Genomic DNA, 27,527 nt, shown 5'->3' with positions numbered 1-27,527 from the left:
ATCTAAATGAGAAATTTTATTTCCCTCATTTTTCATCCTAGAAATCTGTGTCAAATTTATTTTTATTAATTTCAAAGCCTTTTTATTGGTCAAAAGTCAGTGCCATTATTCCACAATTATTTTTGGAGTTTTTTTAGTGTAAATTTTGCAAAGTGTTGCTATACTTCACATATTCATAGAAATAAAAGCAAAAGAAAATGATTTCCTATAGGAAACTTCACTAAAATTGAAAAGTAAATCAGACATATTTAAAGTGACCATCTGAACTATATCACCGTCTTAATAATGTTGTTTCCTCCCTGCTAAAACAAGATCAGCACAGCACATGTCTTCTTTCTATTATTTGGGCTAATTGCAAATCAGAGGCACGTTACCAAATTCTTCCAAGCTACACATCAAGTGAATTGGACTGTGAAAGACCAACCCAAATTGTGTTTGCATTTTGACCAATTTGTAGGGCAGTCCAATATCTCAGAGAGGAGGTCAGGTGTCCTGCTCCCCTGGTGCATTCACTATAGCTGCCCAATTTCCCTGCTTTTTAAAGTTTGATTGATAGATATATCTGTGAGCTATAGATACATTCTTAAACCGCAAGGTTTTTTGCTTAGTGAATATTGTTTATGATTAGTTGAGAGAATGGGGAATGTTGATTTATATTTGAGTAAATGATGAAACTGAGGTTATACTTTGGACACATAATGAGAAGACATGATTCATTAGAAAAGATAATAATGCTTGGAAAAACAGAAGGAAGTAGAAAAAGAGGAAGGCCAAACAAGAGATGTATTGATTCCATAAAGGAAGCCACAGACCTGAACCTATAAGATCTGAACAGGGTGGTTCATGACAGATGCTCTTGGAGGTCACTGATTCATAGGGTCGCCATAAGTCGTAGTCGACTTGGAGGCACATAACAACAACAAATGATAGTTGACAGAGTTGAGTTTATGAAGAGATAGGGTTGTGTTTATGAGTAGACTGGGTACAGACTTGAGGTAGACAGGGTTTGGTCTTGGGGTACATAGGGCTGGAGGTTAGAGTTAGTAGAGAGGCAGGGATTTACTGATAGTAATTGAAGAAAACATAATGACTATAACTTATAAGAAATAAAGAACATTAATCTGAAACCACAAACTTGAGAATCGAGTTAAAAGTATTCTTGTTTATTCATATCTTCTGTTAAATAAATCTGCTTGGTTTAAAAACACACCTGGTTCTTGGCCTGCTATCACAACGAGTACAGGTATCAGCAAAACATAAACAAAGGTTTGAAACAGTAGCAAATGGTGGTAGCAGAGTTTACCTCAGAGAGATACAGTAACAGGTTAAGGGAGCAGCCCATAGATGTAGTCTATTAAAGACATAAAGAGACACAGGGCTTGTGTGTGAGGCTTTCCTACTGCCTGAACAGCAAGAAGCAGAGGCATTGCTTGGCTGTATAGGGTGTGGTAAATTGTGTACCTTCCTGCTCTAGGCCAAGTGATAATAGGGTGACATGACATAGCCACTACCCAAGAAAGCAGTCTTTCAAAAGATACCTGTTTAGCTTTGTTTTGCCATTACATGCAAAAATGTTATCCTTCCAAACTTTGTGGTCCTAAGCAAGTAGAAGACTAGCACCTTGTATGTAGTGTCCATTTATTGTTGTCTTTTTTGGCTGTGGGCAGAAGGCTGGCAAGTTTAGTCCTGACTGAGATAAAAGTGGGATATAACCTGTGAAAGGAAGGATGCAGCAGATCAGAGGACCGCCTTTATCCTGACACATCTGCTGGAAAGGATGGGTCATAGTATAAAACAACTCACTAACTCTACAAGCAAAGGTGATAGCCACAAGGAAGACTATCATGGAAGAAAGCAGGCAGAGATCACAGGTGTCCACGGCCTCACAGTGATTTATCACATATGGCGTTAGAGCTAACACCAGGCTCCAGAGCAGAGTGGATGACAGGAGGGTGGCTGTGTCCTGAAGAACAATGTAAGATAGAAAGTGTGGAAATAATTAATAATCAACTACTGAGGGTGGTATTTGGAGACATAAGAAATGGACAGGCCATGGAAACAGAGGTATATTCCAATACATTTGATAGAGGACAGGATTTTTCATCCATACCATACGAAACAGTCATGCTATAGAATGAAGATTTTGCTGCGTCATCTAAGTGGAAGCCTATCATGACTAGCCAGTTATCTATGTAAGGGAAAAACAGATATCCCATTTCACTAAGGCAGCAAGGCCACTACTGTAATACATTTATAGGTGCTATGGAGTATTCAGAGAGAACCAAGTATTGATATTGATGGTCTTCAATCACATAGTAGAGGAGCCTTAAGATGTTGGTATCTTTAGCAGATAGTTATGCAAAAGGTAAGATTGTCTGAGGGTGTTGGGCATGAATCATAAATTGTTAAGAAGTGCCAGAATGTCAGCAAGCGAGAGAATCAAAAACTTCTTTTGATTGCTCACAGTATTTATATCCTGGTCTGGAGACAGAGTACAGGCTTCAGCTTAGGACATAATTTTCTTTGGGCTGCTTTGGAAAGTACTGGAAGTAGAACCAGGAGCAATATTCTGAGGATGAAATTAGTTCTAAAAGGTCTTTGACAAGCAAACTGTGTACTTCTTGAGATAACACTGGAGGAGGGTGGGCAGTCTTGAATAACTGAGGAGGAAGGGTATGATACTTATCACAGAGTCAAAACTTATAATTGTGTGAACACATTGGGGCCACATATCAAAGTAACAGTCTGTCACCAAAACAGCAAACCATGAAAGAAGTAGGTAACAATTTATTCTAAGAGTCCTTTGCTATCTGCAAGAGTGCAGGAAACACAAAGTGTCACTGAAATTGATGTGTCAGTGCAGAGACAAGTTGAAATACCAGTTCATTAGTAAGCAGTGACGCTTGCTGTATCCAAAGTCCCAGTCATTCCATGCAATGTCTGGGACTTTCTCTGCAAAGAACTTACTGTGATAATAGCTGGGGATCCTCTGTAGGGGATATTGACTTAGTATCATCCACTGCATCATTAGGTAATGGCTCTGATGGGTGGGCCATGTCATCAGAAGAACCCAAATCATAATATGAACCTGAATCTGATTCTCCAGAAGACTCGCTATGTTGTTGAAGAGATATTTGCACCAACAGTATTAGATGAGCATATGCTACTGAAAAAGGTTCAATCACCGGTTGTACAAGTGGCTGAGATACTGACAGCTCCAAAGTTGTAGTTGTTGGCTGCAATAGTTGCTGCTGACAATTTAGAGTCAAACACAATAGGAGTGATTGTAGTTTGAACGGATGGCACAGTAAGAACCACAGACTGAATAGGTGCCAACTGAGGCTGTGATGTCAATGGGGCTGGTTCAGTTAATGCCAGAACAACAGAAGGCTGAAGTGGAACAAATATAGTGGTGAACAGAGCTTGAACGTGAGGTCCAAATAACTACTGAAATTAGGTATGAAAAGTAGTGACAGTCTTTCAGATAAGGAGATGCTATCCTTAAAATTCTGGGCCATATACAAATGCCCTGCATCATTTGTTTAGGAATGCAGGCATACCCCGCTTTAACATACGCAATGGGACAGGAGCGTGTATGTAAAGTGAAAATGTACTTAAAGTGAAGCAATTATCTATGCATGTACTGCATGGCAATCGCCACTAGATGGCAGTGGCGTCATGCCATTAAGTGTCCATAATTGCGAAGCGCGCGTACGTTAAGCGGGGTATGGTGGCATATGGAGCATATGTATATTATAGCGAGGCGACGTTAAGTGAAGCGATGTTAAGCGGGGTATGCCTGTACCTAGTTTATTCATCCCCCAAAATATCTTGGTGGTATAAGAGGATGTGTGAGAGCTTGGGAAAAAACTGGCAGAGAACATTCTCTGTGATGCTCCTTGTGTAACAATCAAAGGCACTTCCCTGGGAAATGTACAGAGAGGACTAGATTCTCTACCCAAGGGGAGGGGGTAGGAATAGCAGCTACCTTACAGAAGGTCACATCCAATGCTGCTGTTCTGTTAGTGTAGCAAACGTCCATTGTGCAACAGAACTTTTCTCTCTTCTACTCTGGGGGACCCTCTGGAGCAGATTTTGAGGGTATGCAGGGAGAGGACAGAAAGGGAAGTCCTGTTGCATGAGTACAATTCTGCATGCATGGCATTGGATACACCCCTAAAGCTCCAGAAAGTTCTCAAGTTGTACAGTGCAGGTGCAAACCCCAGCTGAGAGCTTCACAGAAACCAAATAAAGCAAAAGCACAGTATGATATATTCTAAAACTGAAATAGTAGTCTTTTTCACAAGAAAGGAAAAGGTACCTGTGAAGCCAGTAATGTTACTCAGAAAATACACAAATAGTAATAAAATTGGAAACTCTTCTGCCTGAAGCTAGACATCAGACTATTCAAATCTAGATTTGATGTTTCTTAAAGTAGATTGCTGGGTAGAGATTGCTGGGTAGCATGTGCTGGTTGAGGCTGATGGGAGTTGTAGTCCAAAACACCTGGAGGGCACCAGGTTGACAGAGGCTAGCTTCAATGACTAACAGAGTTATTGGAATTTATTCTTTTTCAAGATAAGTTAGATTCCCAGCACATTTTATTCCCTGCTAGTAGGTTTTGCTGCTTAGCTGAAGATCTCAGAAAGTGTAGCATCAGTCAATGTAATAACTGTTAATGAAACTTTCATGTTGCAGTATTTTTGCTAAGAATGTAGTGTGCAGGTCTTCTGTCCTTGCAGTCCCACAATCATTATGTCTATAAGAAAAGGGGGATCTCTTATTCCAAATCTAAACACATCAATATATTGATACACAGATACCAACTAATCACCAAAGTGCTGAGCCTCTTACTAGGCTTCTGGTGTACATCCATTGGGGCTCTCAGGGGCAGGGATGTTGTTTTATACCAGCTTGTGATGTATGTACATTTCCATTTAGAATAGATTTGAGGCTTCCAAATTTAACTTCCATGTTAGTGACCCAGAAATACGCTCCATTTGAAAAAAAGCATCTCTTAGCTCATTTAATTTGGTACACAAAGCTGCAGTGAAACCAGACATAAGGCAGTACAGAGTAAAGAAAAATGAGAGTGTGCCTTTAAAGTTAAAAGCCATAATAAAGTTTAACTATATTTTCAGGCTCTACTACTCTGATCCAACAACTCCATCATTCAGAAATCTCTGCAGCCTCATCCCTTTGTTCTGCATTGAGGGCTACAGTAAATACATTCATGATTCCTTTTAGCCAAGCATTTTTTTCATTACTGTGTCACTTTCAACCAAGTTTGACTAGCCACACTTGGCTGACTTGGCCATTCTGGAACACACATCTCTTTTAAGGAGGCTGCTGCTCACTTTGCCTAAAGCTGAGGTGTGCCCCAACCAGAGAGAAAGGGTATGGAGCAAGTAGACAGGCAGTTTAGCCATTAAAGGCTCAAGCACTTGATTCACTGTGGATCACCACACCAACTGAGAAGTTGTGAACCTCAGTAGGTACTTTCTAGAAGAATCATATCAATGGATTTAAATAACAGCCCCACTGTGCCTCATTCCCATCACTGTAGATTGGATTCCCCAATCATGCAGATTCCTTGAATCATTCAGTGGGTGGTCAAGACCAGAGTGGTGGTCTTGGGGTGTTTAACTTGCTGCTTCCTTTTGGTCTCTGTAGTTGCTAGGATCCCCCTCTTCTCAGGAGGCCTCATACAGTTGTGGTTCTGAACATGTTGGGACATAACCAAGCAGTGTAAGTAACTTCATAAGTTATGAAAAGCAAAATGGCTGTTGTCCACAGGTGTCTGTCTCCCCTTTCCTCTTTAAGAGTCAAACTAGCTGTTGCATGCAGTTATGTAGAATGTTTTCCCAACTTTTTTAAACCCAAAGAGATTGATTTTGAGCAAATGATGAGCTGGTTTTTTCCTTAATTCTTTCAGCACCATCAGTTTTTCAACTCAAAATCCCTCCCAAGCTGATTTTCTTCCTGGAGGGTTCCAGATATGGGAACCTATATCTGGATTGGAACCCGTGATGGGAGGGAGTTTTTGAGCAGAAAAGCAGGTGGCAGGAAAAGGATTAAGCCCCCACATATACCCCCATCACTTTTTCACTTAAAATCATAGCCTCCTGTGGCTGCTTAGCTGGAAGAACACTACATACTGCTTTGAGGGCCTTTATAAATATGTAAATATATATATAATTTTAAACATAAATGACAAAATTATATATATCAAAGTTTGAGTGCTATCATTGTTACCAATGTGTTTCTTTTTCAAAGAAAGCAGCCCAAATGTGTTGCAGACAGCATAAGTGGCTCTTTGCAGGTGTGACTGGCATAAAACTAAAACAGATGTTGCCAAACTTTTTAAGTTCATGGGCACATCTGCCAACCAAAGAAAGAGCCATGGGCACCACACACAGTGTGCAATCTCACATACCCCTCACAACTACACACACACACACACCAGCAATTAGGATTGAAAAAGTGTTTTTGCTTTGTTTTTAAGCCTAATAAGTGGGATGATCAGTTTGATGAGTACAGCTGGGGAGATTAGAATTAACCTTGCTTCCCCATCTGAAATCTCCAGGAGGATCACACCATCACCACCTGCAGCAATCAGGCTTCGGGGAAAAAGTCTTCTACTGAAGCCAATAGAAGGCTTTCACAAGCCTAATTGCAGGAAGGAGCAGAGAGTTTATTTTGAGAGTTAACCTTTGGAGTTGTGTGTGAGCTCATGGGAGCTGTGGTGTTGATCCATACACTAAAGAGAGCTTTTCCTAATTCCTGTAAGATCTGGTTGTGAGACCTGCCATATGACACATTTCTAACTAGAGTACCTGTCTGAGGGGAGGATACATATGAAGGGATCCTGATTTTATATGTTGTCACAGCAGTATGGGAGGCATTTCCCCATTACTCCAGTCCATATTGCTACAGTTTGAAGGCCTGGCATTATAAGGGTGGGGGCAATTGTGTGAGTCCTTCCCACCAGGTCATCATTGCCCTTTCCATGAAGTCGATGATTGCGTGAGAAATCCTGGGCCTTTGAACATTTCCACAGCTTCATCCCACATGCCTCTGTCATTGTGTTAATAGGGAAAGGGCCCTCATTTAGCTACCTTTTCTGATGCTGTACCCACAAACACAACATTTTGCCCAGGGGAGCTCAGAAATGATTAGACGAAAGTGGCCTAAGAATTTAACAGCATTGGGCTCAAGGTCTTTCTAGCCCAGACTCTCCTGCTGTTCTGAAAAATGTTTGCTAAGCAGATGGGAGGAAGTAAATGTCTGGTTAGTTTTCCCCCCCTAATACTATACCAGCTTCACCCCTAATATGTCAATATAATTACCACCATGGGTTGGCTGGAACTTAATCTACATAGGTACAGGTAGAAGTTTAAGGTGACAAAAAGAGTCAAAGGAAATAAGTAGATATCTTGTTATTTATTGTATGATTTTCTCTCCAAAGGCAGCCTGTGTCACATCAGTGAGTACAACATATGCTTTCTTGCCCCTCTGAAGCTGTTGCACAAAGCACAAGCTTGGAGTCAAGCAGGATTTTTTTTAAAATTAAAATGAGACAGTTTCAGACATGGTCAGTCCGAGGAAACTAATTTTAGTGACGAGAGATTTTGATTGAGAAGAATCTGCTAAACTGTGATTACCCAGGGCTGCAGAATTGTCAGGAGATATATAGGCTGTAATTTTAATTACATTATGCTGTAATTAGGTACTTTTATCAACAGTTTTTGGACTGTGGCCCCAAGTCACTTGTTCATCAAGTACTAGGGGTAATACAGGCCAGAGAAGGTGGAGGGGGACTTGTCCAATAGTAAAAATAAAACATCAAACAGCATCAGATGGCATCTTCTGTTTATAAAATCTTAATTCAACTTGAACAATCTCAAAGTATTTATATAAGCTTAACATGCAGGAAGTGCTTTATCCAACACCTCTGAGTGGAACAAGCTACCATTCTCACCAGGCTGCTTATTTCCCCAGCTGTCCCATTCTCCCGGTTAAAGAGTTCTCTTATTGTCTAAAGCTGAGGATCGCAATATGGTCCTCTGTTTCTCAAATATAGAACTATTCCTAGGCTTGTTTTGCAGCTCCAGAGAACTCCACTCCCAGATTAAGAATTCTTGGACTGATCCAGAGGGACTCTTCTTATGAACATTTTTCTTTCTTGCTTTGCATTTAAATGGCATTGGAGTGCCTGGTCGGCTACCACAGAAAATAGTGGGTTCCTATGTGGGATTTCCACTGAAACACACCTTTTCACATTATCCAAATGACTCACCAGCTGATTGACACACCAGAAATTCAGAGCCTCAATTTAAAGAAAATCCCCTGAACTGAGTAGAACCAAGTGAGGTAAAAATCAAAATATTGTGGCTTGACAGGGCTACTGAGGGGGCTATTAGTGAATCAGATCAATTCCTGGCAGTCATTTATCCATCTACACCACTAAACAAGGAGCACTGACACTGGGTATTTTACAAGCTGAGGAATAAATATAAGGATAATGAATTTAGCTCTCACATGAAAATGATTTCAACTATCATACACAGGTGCCATGAGTAACTGGCCTGGGGAGCCCCTCAGGCAACACAAAGAGGTAGTTACCTTCAGTTACTTCCAGTACGGCATATTTGACCAGCATTGGATTTGCCTATACACATACCCTTACAGAGCCAGTATACGCCAGGGAATAGCAGGGTTCAAAAACCCCATCAGACAGGAATTCACTGTTTAGCAGTCTCTCTCATGTAAAATGGAATTATGACCAATCCAAGAGGACTTTTGAGAATATAAACTATTAGCAGAATCAATAACAGTGACAAACAATAACAAACCCTGGCCAAAACATTAATATTCTTCAAAGACTTGCTCAAATAAATAGGTTTTCAGTTGGTGCGAAAAGCTCCTAAGACTCGACACTAGCCGTACCTGAAAAGGGAGGGCATTCCATAGTTGGACCTCCACCATGAAGACAACATATATAACATTGGTAGAAATGGCCAGCTATCCAGGCCCATCTCTACCCCCAGGGGCGTCAAACAAGGGTGTATTCTAGCTCCTACCCTGTTTAATTTATACATCAATTCCTTGATCGACAACCTTACTCCGTACTGCTTCCATCAGCCCAGACTGTCCCAAAGGCCTCTTTCCATCCTTATGTATGCTGACGATGTAGTCCTGCTATCGTTAACATGCATCAGGCTAAGACTTCTATTAAGTGCACTTGCTTCTTTTTGTGAGAAGGAGCTCTTGTCAATTAACTATGCCAAATCGAAGATACTAGTTTTTTCAAGGAAAAAGAAAGAGAAATTGCTCAGTTTAGGCTTTTCTATCATGTCGATCTCTACTTTAGAACATCCCAAAGCAAAAGCTCTAATACGCCAATGACTCTTGGATACAGACTTTCAAAGTCACATAACGCAAGCTGCACCTTACTCTTATCTTAGGTTTAATTCAAGACCATTCAGTGCTGCCTGTTATTTAACCACCTTGACAATACCAAAATTTAGGACAGCTTTTACTCGGGCCAAATTCAACATTTTACCTTCAGCTTACCTGGAGGGAAAGTTTAAAAAAATTCCATTCAAGGGGCAGCTCTGTCCTTGCGGTGAAGGGGCAATCGAGACAGTGGACCATGTTCTTCTCCATTGTATTTTCTATCGCGATTTACATTCTGCCCTAATTACCCCTATCCTTCAAAGTATACATGGCCGGGATGAGGCCTTTTATGTGCAATTTCTTTTATCGGACTCCACCTCTCAAGTGACCGCCAAGGTGGGAAGCTTCTGCGCGGCTGCCATACACTGCAGCAGGATCTTGATCACAGAGTACTAACATAGAACTGATCTCAACATGAATTTATCTCCAGCGGTATCCTTGGCTTTTAACTGTTAAATTTTATATTCTATTTTTTATGATTTTTTTTATCTTGTATTTTTTCTTGCTGGTCTATGTACCGTAATAAACATTCATTCATTCATTCATTGGTAGAAATGTGGTGTCTCATATAGGAAGCAGTCTGGAGGATACTATTCTACACTGATAAACATGGGGATAAGCATCCTATTGCCAAGTATCAGGTTATGAAACTTACCAATACATCTTTCTACAACCTTTCATGCAACATCAAATCAGAAAAATTAACATCAAAAATACTTTAAAAAAGGAAAAATATACGTACAAAAGAAAGGATAGAGGAGAGAACTGCTAATGCTCGCTTTAAAAAAAGAAGAAAGAGTAAAATGTTTCTATCTTGGGGTGGTGGGGAAGTTTCCCAATAATGAGATCCAATTGCCTGAAGATTAAATATATTCCCAATAAACTACAGTGGAACATCTTTCTGTTCCTTGCATTTATTTCACAGTACTATGGGACAAGTCAGGAATGAAAATGCTCTTTCTCCCTTTTGCAAGATGCGGTTGCCAAGTCATCTGTTAACTAAGTCAAGTGACTCAGAGGGTAAGCTAGAAGGTCAGAAAGCCCTGTGCTCTCCCATTAAGAAAAAAAAAGAGCGTAAGTTAGAACGTGAAGCAAAGCAAAGCTCTGTGCATTGTCCCGACCCTGGAGGAGTAGAGTCAAGAGGGGAGGGTTTGCCCAGCTCCAGGGGACTCCTGCTGTGGCAAGAGTACCTAATCCATAATTCTTCCCTTCAGTGTTCTGGCCTTCTTTCCCCAGCCCTCTGAGCTCTATCAAATATTCATCTCCTCTCTTGCTAAATAATAGATCAATGTAATAACAGGCAAGGCGCAGTTAATCACAGCTTTTCAAACCCCACACAAAAGCCACCAGGAGATGGGCAGGGACAGGCACAGCAGCAGTCAGGGGGCGGAGGCAGGGACCCAAAGCATCAGCAGCCTACAGTGACAGCACACACAAGCAGGAAAGGAACTCCGTGCCTGGACCCTGGCCCATCCCCCGCAAGAGATGCAGCTGTAGGCCTCCTTCGAAGAACACTTGTCATGATATAGCCAGAGCCAACAAGCAGATCTTTCTGGCAACAGGTACCGAAGCTGGACAAAGAAGCATATGTTCAAATGAAAAGAGAATGAAGAAGTTAGGGGGGGAGCAAAGGAGAAGTGTTCATGTTGACCCAGAGGTTTAGTGTGCTCGTTTCCCAAAACTAGGGACCAGAATTCAAACCCCATTCTGTGCCTAACGCCAGCAAATAAGCAAGCAAGCAAGCAAAGCTTTAGCTTAGATTCACTGGCCCATCACAAAATCACTGGGCAGTCTAGAGCATTGCCACTTCTGAGAAGTATAAGGAATGATGACAGGAGGCATCTGCAAGAAAGAGCTGGAGTCCACTAACCAATAGGGATGGAAAGATCTGTCATTTGTGGTTCTCGCAGTTTCTCACCTTTCTAATGTTAAATTTGGTTCTTTACATTTCTGCAGCAATCTGTGAAATTTTTTTTAAAAAATCCTCATGAAAATTCTCCACCATTTTAGTGTGAATTTCTCCAGATAAAACACATTTTTAGGCAGTTTTGACAAAGGAACACATTTTTGCAAGCCATTTCCTATCACATCATGCCTTTTTGCATGTTATTTTCACTCACATATTCGTTTTTATGCACACTTTCCCCTAATATATGCATTTTTATAATTATTGTTTAGTTAGTGAACTGCATCCCAAAATTCTAATAAATGTGAATTTCGAAGGATGGCTGTGTTTCGGTTCTCATATTGTTTCGGAAAGTGCAAATTTGACAAATTCTGCTTGAAATGTGAACTGAATTGAAAGTCTCACCCATCCCTACTAACCAGCATGAGACCTGATGACAAGAATGTTTGCCGCCCGGGGCTCCTGCTGGGAGGAAGTGCGGGATATAAATAAATAAATAAATAAATAAATAAACAAACAAATAAATAAATGAGAAAGAAATAATGAAAGGGGGAGGTGTGTTGTCCAAAAAGGGCTATAATAGTATAGGGAAACTTCATTATTGCCTTTCTTCCACAAAAGATTCCCCCTAGATCTGTTGTGTTGGGACTAAGTCCTCTCAAGAAACTTGGGGACGGCCACCTTCTTCGTCTGCTTTAGCAACTACCGATAGCAAGCCAGAACTGTGAGGTTCATTTACATCTCTGAAATTGTACATGCAAAAACTCTCAGAGGGAGGCAGTCCCTTGTCCCTCCAAGAAGAGCAAATTTCCCCCCTAACTCATATCAAGAGGCTACTTTTGTTTACTTTGACCTTCCATTCATTGTCACAGCAAAACAAAGGAGACAATTCTGCTGAGAGCAAGGAGACAGTGCTTGTTCTTAGGACCCATAGCTGGTGCTTGAGTATTACATGACAATTATGTGCAAAACAGAGCTAATTATGATTGACAGAAGCCTCAGAAGCATTCTGGCTCCTTTCAAACCACCCCTCTCTAGTGACCTTCATGACTAATGAGCAGCAATAGGGATCAGTTCCAAATTGCACAGGTATCCTGTTGTCTTCGGCTTCTCCCAGGATGCCCAGGTACAGTATATATATACATATATATACACATGTATGCTGATGGCTTCAGACGAGTCTTCAGAGATGCAGCGGCCATGTTCTCAGTGTGCAGATACAGATGGTGTGATAGAGGGCTCAGTTCAGCAAAGGTCTCGGCATTCTCCCCCCAGCATCCAAGTTGTCAAGCAATATTAGTAGTCACTGCCAATAGTAGAAGTAAAAAGCGCTTAGCATCTCAGAGGAATAGGCTCGAAGGAAGGAAGGAAGGATGATAGATTAGATAGCAAGAAGATGTGATGTTTCTTTCAAGGTCACAGGATCACTGCTCAACTTCAAAAATGCAAACTATTTATTGGCACATCTACCAGTCACTAGCATTTGAATGACATCAGCTGCATCAGAAGTCAGCAGGGAAAATGGCAAAGGCTTCTGCAGGAAAATTCATAAAATGAAATCATTAATTCAGACAGACCTGGGAATTTTTAATATAGCTGTTTGTAAAGAGCTCAGGAAACCTCAAAGGAAAGGTTCTATATTAGGGCAAAGTATTATTAAGGATGAAGATGGCCTTTAAATCAAACTAGGTTACAAAACGTAACAAAACATTCTAATAAAGTCCCTGTGAAAGGTTTTGTTTTTAACTGCACAAGAGAAGGAGATTGGAAAGAGCAATCTCTTATAATGTTATTATTTCTGGATTGTCATGGATGCCAAATTTCCCACATTGAGCAGTAGCATCTTCTTAGAAACATGGCTAAATGAAAAGACAGAACAAGCAGGAGAATATGAAGAAAAAATGGCTCAGTGTCTTGCAAGTTGCTCAGAATCTACAGCCTCCATTTTTTTCAATGTTCTCGAGAGATGAACAAAAGACAATGTAAAAACCTACGTAAGAAGAGCCTTGCTGGATCAGACCAAGGGCCTATTCAGTACAGCACCCTGGACCTTGGCAGCCAGTGCAATACTTTTAACAGTAGAGGCACATAGTCAAAACTGGTTCTGCCTCTCAGTAATCTGGTGACCGCATTTTATGCCAGCTGGAGCTTCCAGATTGTCTTCAAAGGCAGCCCCACATGGAGCATTGCTGTAGTGTAATCAAGAGGTTACCAGCTGTTGTAATGTAATCAAGAGGTTACCAGTGCATATTTTAACACACATATCACAAGACCCATCTTTCCACAATTTTTGCATCAATTTGCACAAAGGAGTACAACTGTTCACATAGGTGTATGTATGTGTGTGTATATGTGTATATAATATAGTGTATGTATAGAAAATACACACACACACAAAATCATACAGACACAGACCCACACTATGATGTGCATTCAAAATGTGCCTTCCAGTGAAAACATTCCAGTGAATGCATATCCCATTTCAAGGAAGCATCAGCCCTGTTGCTTCAGTAAAGGATGAATTCCCTATTTCCTCTCCCACCTTCTGCCCACCCCACCATTGCAACAACATCCTATTGTCACGGTGGGCAACCCTAACCCTATGGGAACTCCATAAGCAGAAGAAAAGTCCAACAGCACTCTCCCAACTGTTATTTGCAGCAACTGATATTCAGAGGCACATTGCTTCTGACAGTGGAGGTAGAACATAGCCATCATGGCTAGGAGCTATTGGTAGTCTTATCCTCCATGAACTTGACTAATCCTCTTAAGAAGACAGTAGACTGTAGGATATACTCAAAACTCTTCAAGATTGGGCTGGATCATTTTGTGATCAGCTACCTAGTGCTATCATGACTGCTGAACAGGCATGGTGGGCCCACTGTTAATGGGATGCCTAAAGTAGGCATCTGGATCCCAGTGACTTGCCACTTCAGAGGTGCAAAAAGGTTCTTCAAAACTCTTGACAGCCCATTATTTCACGCATTACATGCACCTGTTTGCAGCCATGTACCTAGAGGGGTGTTCATGAAACTCTTCTTAGTTTCAGCTAAACATTAATCCCATATAGGGATATATCCGAAATCATAAACGGAATGACCAGACTTCCATTTTCTGTCATTAAAGGCAACCAAGCCGGGCTGTAGTAGCTTCCTTCTCCCCCAACACAGTCAGCCACAACAAAGGAAATAAAAATCAATCCAAATTGAATATATTGGTCTTGGGAGTCTCTGCAACACTAAGAGACAGTCGAACCCTTGAGACTGTGCTTTTGAAAAAGTCATTACTTGAGGAATATTTTCTGAACCACTCACAAACACACCGTAATATATAAAAATGGGAAGGAGGAAAAACTTCTTGTTCAGTTTATAAGCAAATGCTGGTTTCAGGTTGGTTGTGGCCAGAATTAAAATTCTCCACAAAAACTCATGAAGCCTTTATATAGAATATTGGGTAAAATAACAAGATGGGGAAATATATATTTTATTTATTCTGTTCTGAAGTTCATATTCATAATGCTGAAACATGTCAGACTGACAAATGTTAATACCAGTGCTATGTTTCTAAAATGATAGTTGCTGTTGCTCAAGCTGCTTTGAAGTCACACTCTCTGAAATGGAAGTCCATTCCCTACATTCCAGATGTGTAGGGGATAGATGGTGGCTGATCAGTAGTGAAAGAAAGCCTGATGTATCAAATAGTACTCTCTTTCTAAATCTGTGAATGGTCTCCAGGTAATTTTTTCTATTCCATTGTTGAAGATGAGGCTGGGTAAACTTGATCAGTGCTTGCAAAAGAGACTACAGGAATCCGTGTGAGCTAGTTTAGTTTTCTAAACAGGAAAGGCAGAGTATGCATAATAAAGAAATAAATGTATTGATTTGTAAGATTGTAGAGTCCAGCCTTTCCCAATCTTTGGGTCCCCATATGTTGCTGGACTACAATTCCTATTATTCCTGACCATTGGCCATACTGGCTGGGGCTGATAGGAGACTAAGGCGTGGCACTGAAAAAGGACTATGAACAGTATCCAATGAAGCAGTTTCATTAGCACAAGGACTTCTAGCTTTGCAACACAATTTCCCCTCCCTCTCTTGGTGTGCTCCCTAAATCTGTTCTGGGGTTTCTCCCAGCCCTCCAGAGCAGATTGGCTCCTGTGGGGACAGCACAAAGGGCATGCAGAAAGAGAAGAAGGAGGGGGAGCTCTGTTGCGCAAATGAAACCCTTGCACTAATGAAACTACTTCATTGGATACCACCCTAGAGGTCCTGCCTCAGGTTCAGGCCTGATGGAAACTTATACTGCAAAAAGCTTTAGCAGGGTCAGTGGTACTTAAATGTTCCTTGTCATGAAGTTTTGTGGCATGTACATTGAAGCTGGCTTCCATTATTCTTTTTAGAGAGCAGGGGAATGTAAGATCAGCCCTTCGGATGCAATCAAGAAGTACCTTGTGTTAAATTTGGCTCAGCCAACAAGCAAGACAGTTGTACAGATGATGGTAATTTTTAATTATCTCCTATCCAATAAGAAATTGTCTCTAAATGGAATTAATTCTTCATAAAGTGGAATTCTGCCTAAGACCCACTGGCTAGCCCTTATATAAGTAGTGCAGTATAGCACTCCCTGGATAAAAGGAAGCTGCTTGGAAATCTGAGCTGATGTTCCTTTAACTGTTCTAGTTAAGGCAGAATTAAGCAGGAGTCGCACTCCTGTTGACTTCTGCTGGGAGGAAGGGCGGGATATAAATCAAATAATAAAATAAACAAGTAAAGCAATAACATAATGTCCTACAATGCTGTTGTAAAGGTTCTCATGTTGAATTAAACTAAGAAGAGTTTGCAGAGGTCTTCCTGTTCCAGCTTCTCCATTGAGGTTTTAGAGGAAAAGAACCTTTAGATGAGGTATTAATAGATCTAAATGACATATGGATGGCTACTAATGTGATCTTGAAAGTAGCTGCACATGCAACTGAAGCATCTAAGAGCCTGCCTGCAACCTGATACCTGCATATAATAACACCTAAACAGCCTCAACTTAATAACTGCTACATCCTCTTCCCATCCTATTTTATGACTGACCACATGCAGACTCCCTGGCTTATTTATTGATTTGATTTCTCCCCCCCCCCCTTCACCATAGGTCACAGGATAGGTTACAATAATATAAAAATACAATATAAAAATCAGTTAAAACCATAATCAGAAGAATAGGGGGAACAGTCTTCAGCATCAGCCAACATTTTTCTCCCCCTGGATCTAGCTGCTCTGTTTGCCATCTAGTCTGATGAACAATTCTGCAGAACTCAAGAACTTGCACACTTTTGGGCAGTATTTTGGTTGTCTTAATAAAGATAGTACCCTAACATGGACTTTGAAAGTGTCCCAATGTTTTTTCAATGGAAAAATCTCTCACAAAGGTGGAGGTGTTCCTTTGAGATGTTTGCAATTTTCAGACATTCCTTTATCTGCCAAAACACTTCAACATGTTGACCTCTTGCTCCTCCATTATAAGTCAATGTCTACCAATGTACACAAACCATAAAATAACCAATCATCAGACAGCACAACTGATATCCACTACCTACCTGTCAGGCCCAGGATGTGACTCAGGAACCAGACCAACGGCTGTAGTTAATTCGTGTTTTATTAGGGTAATGTCCAAACAAAGACTGCGTTTTCTCATGAAGCAATACAGGGATACAGGTCCTGCGGCATTGGGAGAAAGTTGACAGAGCAAGGGACTTCTTCCCGCCTGTTCTTTAAGAAGGGGCCAAACGGGCGCGCAATCTTTCGCTCCTCCTTAACTGCCCCTCAGGTACTGCCCGCCTTCCCCCCCTTCTCTCCTGTCTTTTCAGCTGTCTGCGTGTGCGCGGTGAGGGGGGAAGCATCACCCCCTCCTCTTCTGAAGTTTCCGATTCCAGGATGGGGGATAGGGGAGGGGCTGATGGTAAACTGCCTCCCCGCTTTTCGGCTGTGAGCAGCCCTCCCTCTTTCCCCTCTTGCTCTGAGCGTGAAAGAGGGGGAGGCGTGAGAATGTCCAGGGAGGGCTCAGGCTCCCCGTTGCTAAGCGACCTTATCACTGGCAGTTCCTCTGTTTCGTCTTCGCTCCAAAGGGGGGAAGTTCCTCCCCCTTCTCTCTGCCATCCATCCGAATACTCTTCTCCCAACTCTCCGGGATCCAGCTCCCCGGGATTGGGACCCCAGCTCTGCCTTCCGACACTACCCAAACAGCAGGAAGCAAAAAATAATAAACACTCAAGCCCTTCTCATATGCATCACGCTTACCCTCCTCAGTGGGAGCCTGAACAGCAGGCAGCTAGGAGGTGTCTGTCTGATGTCTTTTCAGGGTCTGGCTTCCCAAGCAATGTTACCATTTACCATTGTTACAAAGGTAACACAGTTTTATGATCATGCCTATTTTGAACTAGTGTATGCATTTTACTGTGTTTGTGGCTTAAGACACATGAAATTGAACATTATAGTGGTTTAGAGGACAGCAAATATGCCATGTGTAACACATACAATACTTATAAATAGCAGTTACAAGCTACATATATTTTTGCCCTACAAGATGTGAGCATGTGGGCAGATCCCAGTAGCCAGCAGTCTGCAATACTATAGCAGAAATATCAGAAGAGCTGCAGAGAGCATTGATGTTATCAAGACTACAATTGCTTCCTCGGTATATGCATAAATCTCTGTCAGCTGTCACCACAGGATAACTATCGCTATCAAGATGCCATTTAAGTTATTCAATATTCCAAATAACATACATAAAGAGTTATGTCATGAGAACAGCTCAAATTTGGCTTATCTAAGAGAAGCTATAGACATAAGCACTATCATGTCCTTGTTAGGTGTGTTGCATGGCCTGAGAGATCATGCAGATACAAGTAAGGCCGCAGCTGTCCCATTTCTCCACTCTTCAGTTGATCACATTTCTGCATCAATTTACATTTTTTTAAAAGTCCTCACAAAAATTGTCCACATTTTAGAATTATACAGCCACGAGAGTGGCTATATACTAAAATCAGCATGGATTTTTCACATTCCGCAATGTTAAATTGAAGATACCCCCATGGCATTCTGATCCTTCCCATTTCAAAACAGAACCTTACAAAACTTATAGTTCTGAACTCAGAAATGCTTGCTTAACAACCCTCGAAATTTTCATGGTGATACACAAAACAGTCAGAGTGAATCGAGAGTTCAAAGTGTAAAAAGAGAGAGAGAGAAAACAGACCCCTTTTGGACTTTTTTCTATCAGAGTTCTCATAATTTGTTGAAATTAATTAAAAATCAGCCATGTTCACAGAGGACCTGTAATCCTATGACTGACCTGGCCCCATACTCTGACCTTCATCTTCTGCAGTTTAAAAGTTAAAAAAATGCCTGGCTGATTTTTAATTAAGAGATTTAGCATTGAACTCAATGATAATGTCGGGCATGCTCAGTAAAAACCAACTGTCAGTGTTCTAAAAGCCAGACTCACAGCTGCTGGGCTTGCCTAATCAGGAGGCCACACCCACACCAGACCTTTATTTCATTTTAGACAGTAATGGCTTCCCCCAAAGAATCCTGGGAAGTGTAGTTTGAGAAGGGTGCTGAGAGAAGACTCTTATTCCCCTGACAGAGCTCCAGTGGCCAGAGTGGTTTAACAGTCAGCAGCTCTAATTGAAGCTCTGTGAGGGGAACAGGGCCTCTCCTAACAACTCTCAGCACCCTTCACTTGCTACACATCCCAGCATTCTTTGAGAGAAGCCATGATTGTCTAAAGTGAAATAACAGTCTGGTGTGGATGTGGCCAGGAACAGCTTTGGTTTAAATTTGCATGGGAGGCTAAATGTGCCTGCTGTATAATAAAAAGGTGGGGGAAACCCTGAAAAAGAATGGTACTGTTCACAATGTTTTCCTTTTAGAAAGGAAAGGGGCTTCCCCCTGCCCAGTGCCCACCCATCCAATCTCCTCCCCTCTCCTCCCCCTCCCCTCCCCTCCCTGCCCCTTCCTCAGGTCAGTTTCACCTATCCTAAGCCTGATTGCACAGGAGTAAATTCCACTAAAGTCAAAAAGCATGCAAATGATCAAACCTGCCTGCCCCTCCTCCTTCCTCCTATCCCCCTCCCTCTTGCCCCTTCCCTCCTCCTTCTTTCACCACTCCCTTCCCCTCTCCCATCCCCTCTCCCTCCCCTCCACCGTCTCCCTCCCCCACCCCCATAATCAGTTTTACCTTTCCTAAGCATGATTGCACAGGGGTAAATCCCAATGAACTCAATAAGCATGCAAATGATCAATCCTACCCTACCCTCCTCCTCCCTCCCATCACCTCCCTTTTGCCCCTTCCCTCTCCCTTCCCTCACCCCTTCCCCCTCCCCTCCCAATCCTCTCCTTCCCCCTTCCCCTCCTTATTCTCCCATCCCCCTCCTCCTCCCACATGGTCAGTTTTACCTATCTTAGCCATGATTGCATGGGAGTAAATCCCACTGACTTCAATAAGCATGCAGATGAAAAGAACTGCCTTTCCCCTCTCCTCTCCCCTCCTCCTCCCTTCTTCCTCCCCTCCTTTTTTCCACCTCCCCTGCCCATTCCAGACCTCCCTCACCAGGGTCAGTTTTACCTGTCCTAAGCATGATTGCACTGAAGTAAATCCCACTGAACTTAATAAATATGCAAATGATCAATCCATTCTCAGCAAACTTGCACAGGATCCCATTTTTTACCTCCCGGATTAAAAAGCAGAGAAATTCACTAATCAGCAAAAAAACATTGTGGTTTAAGAACATACCTATAGCCAACAGTATTTCTATCAAACTTTGTCAAAATCTGTCAAAATGCAAACAGTTTGGATTGGTCTTTCACAGCCCAATCCACTTCCTGTGGAACCTGGAAGAATTTGGTAACATGTGCCTCTGAGCATATGGTGAGTGGTGGCAACACCTGCAATCAGCCCAAATAACAGAAACAAGACATGTGCTGTACTCATCTTGTTTTAGCAGAGAGGAAGCAACAATATTAAAACAGCTGATATAGTTCAGATAGTCACTTTAAATATCTTTGATTTACTTTGCAATTTTAGTGAAGTTTCCTATAGTAAATCATTTTCTTTTGCTTCTGTTTCTGTGAATATGTGAAGTACAGCAACACTAGAAAAAAGCTCCAAAAACAATAGTGGAATAATGGCATTGACTATTCTGCAGAATAATTTCCAATGGACATGAGGAGTGTCTCAGTTTGCACAAGATAAAACAGTGGGAGGTGAAATATATTCTAGCAAAATTCTAGGTGTGCTCTGTGTTTTTAATTGGCCATGCCCACTTTCCTTGTGGAGTAATTTAAGCATAGCAGGCTGAAAACATGCATTTTAGGCAGGTCATGCTTAAGTAGCAACATATTGTAATCCATCTGATTTTACGTAAAACTGCAGTTTCAGATTCAACTGTTAATGCACCCAAAAAAGAAATAGAGCATAACCTCCCGTTTGAAACAGTAAAATGGCTTTGAAATTAATAAAAATAAATTTGACACAGATTTCTAGGATGAATAATGAGAGAAATATAATTTTCTAGGTTAGATTCTCTGTAGAAACAGTAATAACACAGAAAAGAAGCAAAGTAAGAAGAACACCAACAAACATACAAAAATGTAATTCTCCATCTTTGGAGATGGCAGGTGTTGCCACCACTCACCATATGCTCAGATGCACGTTACCAAATTCTTGCAAGCTACACAGCAAGTGGATTGGACTGTGAAAGACCAACCCAAATTGTGTTTGCATTTTGACAAATTTGTAGGGCAGTCCAATATTTCAGAGAGGAGGTCAGGTCTGCTGCTCCCCTGGTGCATTCACTACAGCTGCCCAATTTTCCTGCTTTTTAAAGTTTGATAGAAATATCTGATGGCTATAAGTACATTCTTAAACTGCAAGGTTTTTTGCCTATTAGTGAATATACTTTTGCTCGATGTACATATTTTTACAAGCAAATTTCCCTAATATAATACATTATATTGTGTGTTTCACACACAAACTAACATGTGCATTTGTATGCACACTTTCCTTAATATATGCATTTTATTTATTTTAATTTTTTGGTTGGAAACAGTATCACAAAATTTCGGGAAGGGTGAATTTCAAAGGATAGCTTCATTTCGCTTTGCATAATTTTTGGGGCAAGTGTGAATTAGGTAGGTTCACATTTTAATTTATGGACCTTGGATAGCATCTTGTCAGACAGGAGAGAAAATAATTCCTCTGAATCATTTCAACAGAAAACCTGTCCTTCCTGAAGCTCTCGAGGAGCTACAGCACTAGCAGAAAGTTCATTATGCAGGAGAGAAAACATAGGAAGCTGACCGATACTGAGCCATGCTATGGTCCATCTAGCTCAGTATTAACCTGAAGCAGCTCTCCAGAGTTTTAGATCAGAGTCTTTCCCAGCCCTATCTTAAGATGCTAGGCACCAAGCCAAGGACCTTTTGCTGGCAAAGCATGTGCTCAACCACTATCTATGGCCATAAGACCCCCGTAGGACAAAGGACTGGATCATCGGTTCTTTTCTCCATAGACACCTTTTGATGGCTTGTTTTTAAAATAATTAACTAAATTGAACTGTAGCCACCAGATACATTTGCATTGAATCAACCTGGACTGATTGGAAAAGGACAAATGTTATACTTAAAGTCTAAGAAAGAATTAACAGAAACTAACACAGATTAAGATACATGTGAAAATTAAGCCATCGCTGTTGCTAATAACCAGGTGTCCCTATGGCCCTTCTCTTCCTTCACATAGGGCAACAGGTGATAAAACATGCCAACTTCAAAGCCTGTACCATGGCATCAGGTGGAGGTGGCTTTTATGAGTGGTGTGGGGGACAGGGCAGGAGGTTCTGGTACTGTGGTGTGCATCCGCACACATGCATTCAATACTGGGAAGGGGTGGCAGCATGAGAATATTTAGCCTCTGTTGATCTCCCCTACCTCTTCGAAGATTCTTGCCACCGTCCCATGGATACAGTGCAGGTTTTTACTGGCCATTTCAGGGCCAAGTAGGAATTTTTGGCCTGCCTGCACACTGACCTGGTGACCAGGTATTTTTCACCGACTCTGCACTCAACTCTGGTGGTTTGAGGGCAGTTAGAGTGGAGGTGCTGTTAACTAGTCACATTTTGTAAGAAGGTGCAGAAAGATGAACAGGTAAGAAATGAATTAAGGTGAGCATCCTTAGGCACCCTTGAGAATGACAGGTGCTTCCCGAGGTTTGTCACTCAGGGCAGTGGAACGCATGGGCAGGATACAGAACACCTCTGAGGGTAATCCCCATCACAGTTATGGGACTTTAGAAGGAGAGTCTTTGGAAGGCTTCTCTAAACACCTGAAAGGGTGGAACTTAAGGGAAAGAGCGGGGATAATACCTGCCACTATCATTAAGCAGGAGCATGCTCGCCCAATGCAGGCAATGCGGTATAGATCAGATCGCTTTCTGCACTGTCACCTAACTGTAATCTGTCAAACCTAATTGTAAATTAATACAATGTGGCCCTAGTTCTACCCAACTACTTGTGTCTTGCCTTTTTATCCCACCTCTGTCCGCAAGTGCCACTTTCTTCATTTGTTCACAGGGGTGTTGGCATTTTTTATTTTTTTCTTTGCACAATTGCACATTTTTCTGGTGTGTCTATGCAAACAGATGCACCTCTCATCAAAATGATGATGTAGAAAAGAACACCAGCAAAGGCAAGAATAGCCTTTTGGTCTCAGAATAGCCATCTGCTGTCAAAACACAGCATTCACTCATCATTTGGCAACAGTTAAAAGAGAAGATGGTAAGACACAAGTGTGATGCAAGTCCTCATACATCAGCAGTGCATGTGTTTGAACTGCAGTAAACTACAGAATAACCAGCCTTCTTTAGAGGTAAACAAACAGTTAATTATTTGGTTTAAGAGTCTATATCGCAACAACAATTAAGAATCTCCATTTCAGAGAAAGTATCTAAGGCAAGCGGCATACAGACTGAGGGTGTGAACTAGTATGTACCATTTCTGACAATTGCTGATTTAGGGATAGCGTGAACATGAAATTTACTCAAATCTAATCCATCATTCTGATTAGGACCATTAAAGAGCCTTGTCTGTTACAATAACCATGGCATAATGCATTGCAGGTTCAAATAAATGGGAAAGGCTATCTAGCAGTGGTAGAGCATAGGTAGTGTGTGTGTGTGAGAGAGAGAGACAGAGTGAGTGAGTGAGAGAGAGAGAGAGAGAGAGAGACAGAGAGAGAGAGAGAGAGAGAGAGAGAGAGAGAGAGAGAGAGAGAGAGAGATTCTTCAGCATAAACTATCCTCAGGGCAACCAAAAATAAAATAATTGTAGAAGGTCTCAAGTTCATTCCTGGAATCCCTGGTTAAAAAGGATCTCAAACACAACTGAGTTGGGGGGGGGGAACCTCTGTCTCAGTTGCTTCCAGTCAGAACAGAAATGCTAGGTTAGATGGGCCAACAGTATAAGACATATCTTTGCATCTTTATAAAATAGACTGTTCACCCCCCCCAAGAGGTATATTATTAGTACTGAATAGAGCTGATTCCCTTTGGTATTGCATAGCAGCATACCTGTGATATCTGTTTGAGCATCTTCAGCCTCTGCAGCTGCTGCTCTGCTTTTCTTCTCCAGCTCTTTCATTTCAGGTACGTAGAAGTCTCCTTGGCGGGCAAGGGGGCATACAAAATAGATTTGGTTGCCTTTGTAGATCTCCAATCTGGGATGGGCACACAGTTTCCGCTCCTAAAAGAGATAAGACACAGCACTGAAAAGGTTTCTCTTCTCCCATTATGGTACAACAAATGTATACATCCCTTGATAATTCTTCCAGAGACCCCTGAAAAGCCTGCCCCCCAAGGACCTGCCTGTGTCCGCCCAGGTGGCTCTAATCTTATCCATTTGCATGGTCTCCTCTGCTACCTACTTCCCTACTCTTGTTTCCTCTGGAACTGCTTGCTCCTCATCCCTCTGGTCCAGGGTTGGGGAACCTCAGGCCCAGGTGCTAAATGCAGCCCTCCTGGCTTCTCTATCTAGCTCATGGGACTCTTCCCAGGCCCAAACACCACTCTCCCCAGGCCACACCCCCTACCAGCTCTGTTCCACAATCTCCTCAAGTGTTTTGCTTGGCCAGAATGTGTCTTTGAACACATTCTTCCTTGCTTGGATGGAAGATGGAGCACTGTGCATGTGTAGAAACTTCTGACTTCTGCTTAACTGGAATGGAGCCTATTGTATAACAGAAAGTTGTGTATATTGCTCCCCCAACTTTGTTTTGCACCCCACCCATCACTGGCATGCAGCCACTAGAAGGGCTGAAAAATATTCCCCATCCTTGCCCTAGTCCTTATAGACCTTACTGTAACTTAGCCAAAGCCCATGTAATGGAAATAACCACATATTCATCCCTTGCCTACCCATGCCTCTATTTCCCCCTCTTCCTCTATTGTTTTTCTGTGTCCATTTTTGATTCTAGGTAGTGACCTGTCATACCTGTTCTTTGTAAAGCACCATGTAAATAGATGTGACTATATAAATAACAACTTTCTTAATTTGCAATTCCCCAACTGTGGTCTCTCAGCACTCCAAGAGTTTGGGAGGATGTACTGCCCAATTTCCCCTCCTTTATCATTTTTAGACACCAAGTGACTAAATTTAAAAATGGTTGAGCATGTTGTGAAAAGTGGCAAGAGCCCTTAGGCTCAAAAGTAACAAAGAAAATAAATTGCAAAAGATTGCTTTGCAGATCAATGAATTATACCTCTAAAGAAGATTCCATTGTGCTGAATTCTACAACCTGTGCGTTAAACATCAGTATAAAACACTGTGGAATTCATTTGAGAAAGAACATACAACACACAGCCAGTGAGTTAACCAACTGAAAAAAGTTCCCACTTAAATCCTTTCTAAATTATCATACCATAAATTCAGGTTTCCACATTGTCTTCTCCTGATTCTTTTCTAATTTACACTATTTCAAGCCCAGCTGGTCTATAGCAAAATGGTAGCGCATATAATTTCCACACAAGATAGCCAGTCCTGGCACATAGTATCTAGTTAAAAGGGTGGTAAGAGAAGAAAAAAGACCACACCATGAGATCTTGGACAGACAAGACCAGGTGGTATTGAATCACTCTTTAATCACTATACAGCGCCTATCAAGTTTATACATTTGCTGGCATGTAAAAAAATGAACTTGTCAAGGATTATCAATACCTCGGCACAGTCGTTAACCAAAATGGAGACAATAGTCAAGAAATCAGAAGAAGGCTAGGACTGGGGAGGGCAGCTATGACAGAACTAGAAAAGGTCCTCAAATGCAAAGATGTATCACTGAACACTAAAGTCAGGATCATTCAGACCATGGTATTCCCAATCTCTATGTATGGATGTGAAAATTGGACAGTGTAAAAAGCAGATAAGAGAATCATAGAATCACAGAATAGTAGAGTTGGAAGGGGCCTATAAGGCCATCAAGTCCAACCCCCTGCTCAATGCAGGAAAAATCAACTCATTTGAAATGTGGTGTTGGAGGAGAGCTTTGCACATACCGTGGACTGCGAAGAAAACAAATAATTGGGTGTTAGAACAAATTAAACCAGAACTATCACTAGAAGCCAAAATGATGAAACTGAGGTTCTCATACTTTGGACACATAATGAGAAGACATGATTCACTAGAAAAGACAATGATGCTGGGAAAAACAGAAGGGAGTAGAAAAAGAGGAAGGCCAAACAAGAGATGGATTGATTCCATAAAGGAAGCCGCAGATCTGAATTTACAAGATCTGAACAGGGTGGTTCATGACAGATGCTCTTGGAGATTGCTGATTCATAGGGTCGCCATAAATCGTAATCGACTTGAAGGCACATAACAACAACAACAACAACAACAACAACAATGAGTCAAGGACACAGGGTGTATCTGAAGAAAAGGTGGGATGCTTGGATGGAAGATTAATATTGGATGATTTCTGGGAGAAGTTTAATAATAATATTTATTATTTATAAAGCACTATAAACACACAGCACAGTACAATTTTGTTTATCTATTATCTCAGTTTTATCTTATTTATCTCTTCTCTATAAAATGGTAATACACCCTGGAAATACTGTATTTTACTTTTTCCTTGGGATTTTATCTTCAAGTGGTAACCTACCTTGAATCTTTGGGACTCAGTAGCATTATCAAAAATCTACACTAAAGACCTACGGTGATTTACCTCTGGTGCTTTCAAAACTAGTTTCTCTCTACTACTTTGGAGACAGAAACCATAATTATGTTTTGCACCAAGTTTCGGGTTTCAAAATGTCTTTCAATGATCAATCTGGCGCAGAGCCTCACATTTCTCTCTGGTCACTCTCTGGAAAACAGATATTATGCTGCTGCCCATTTCTAAAGCACTTTGTAATGCTGACCCAAGAAAAGGGGATTCTAGGGGAGACCAGCTGCTACTCCTGTCAGGGACCTGCCACAGCTAAAACCCTTCCCCAAAGCATGTACATGCAGCTCTTCTGAAGCCCCAAGCTTCTCTATAATTAATGCAATCCAGGAAAAACAGAATAAAGGAGCTCCAATGAGATGATCAAAAGGGTATGTGTCTGAGTCTGATGATGCCCACTTCTTCCTTTACCCTTGTCTTTAAATGCAATCCCTTGATTCTAGGCGCCTCCCAGGTTTCTAAGTGGTCCAATCTGCTTGATGTATAGCATCCATTTGGGAAGTCTACAGGTGTTAGCTGAGAAGGAGAAGGACTGGATGGTGAAAGCAGACATTAGAAGGAACGCTAGCATGCTAGAATCACAAAAGATAAAAGAAGCCAGGCTCTGATGAGCTGTGTAGGGAACGGACTTTGCACCAAAAGAACAGCTGGCCGTTTTAATGAACACCCACACCCTGTCCGCCCAGCAGCTGCGTTGCTTGACATATATTATGGTTTGCAAGGAGTATGTGTCTGAGGAGTGAGGGGTAAGATTCTTTGCTAAAATGCTACAAATGGGAGGGAAGGAGGATTAGTTGCTTTCCTCTAAAATAAATGTCATCTACATTGTGTGTACAGACTTCTGCTGATGTCCCCAAATAGCCTTTGTTGATCAGGGTGCTGCCAGCACACTGTGCAACAAGCTA

General features: G+C 41.5%; 1 protein-coding gene across 6 annotated transcripts in view; it reads right to left on the bottom strand.

Moving 5' to 3' along the window:
• TEX264 (testis expressed 264, ER-phagy receptor) overlaps positions 1–27,527 on the bottom strand; it is a 216,964-nt gene that overhangs the window by 25,685 nt on the left and 163,752 nt on the right. For all 6 annotated transcript variants that reach the window (XM_061617911.1, XM_061617909.1, XM_061617914.1 and 3 more), the window contains exon 5: positions 23,975–24,146. In XM_061617911.1, the coding sequence (XP_061473895.1) occupies positions 23,975–24,146 (172 nt within the window). The remainder of the gene's footprint in view (positions 1–23,974; positions 24,147–27,527) is intronic.

Source organism: Rhineura floridana, chromosome 3 (assembly GCF_030035675.1).
Source record: "Rhineura floridana isolate rRhiFlo1 chromosome 3, rRhiFlo1.hap2, whole genome shotgun sequence".
Classification (NCBI taxonomy): Eukaryota; Metazoa; Chordata; class Lepidosauria; order Squamata; family Rhineuridae; genus Rhineura; species Rhineura floridana.
This window is presented reverse-complemented; position numbering and strand designations above follow the sequence as displayed.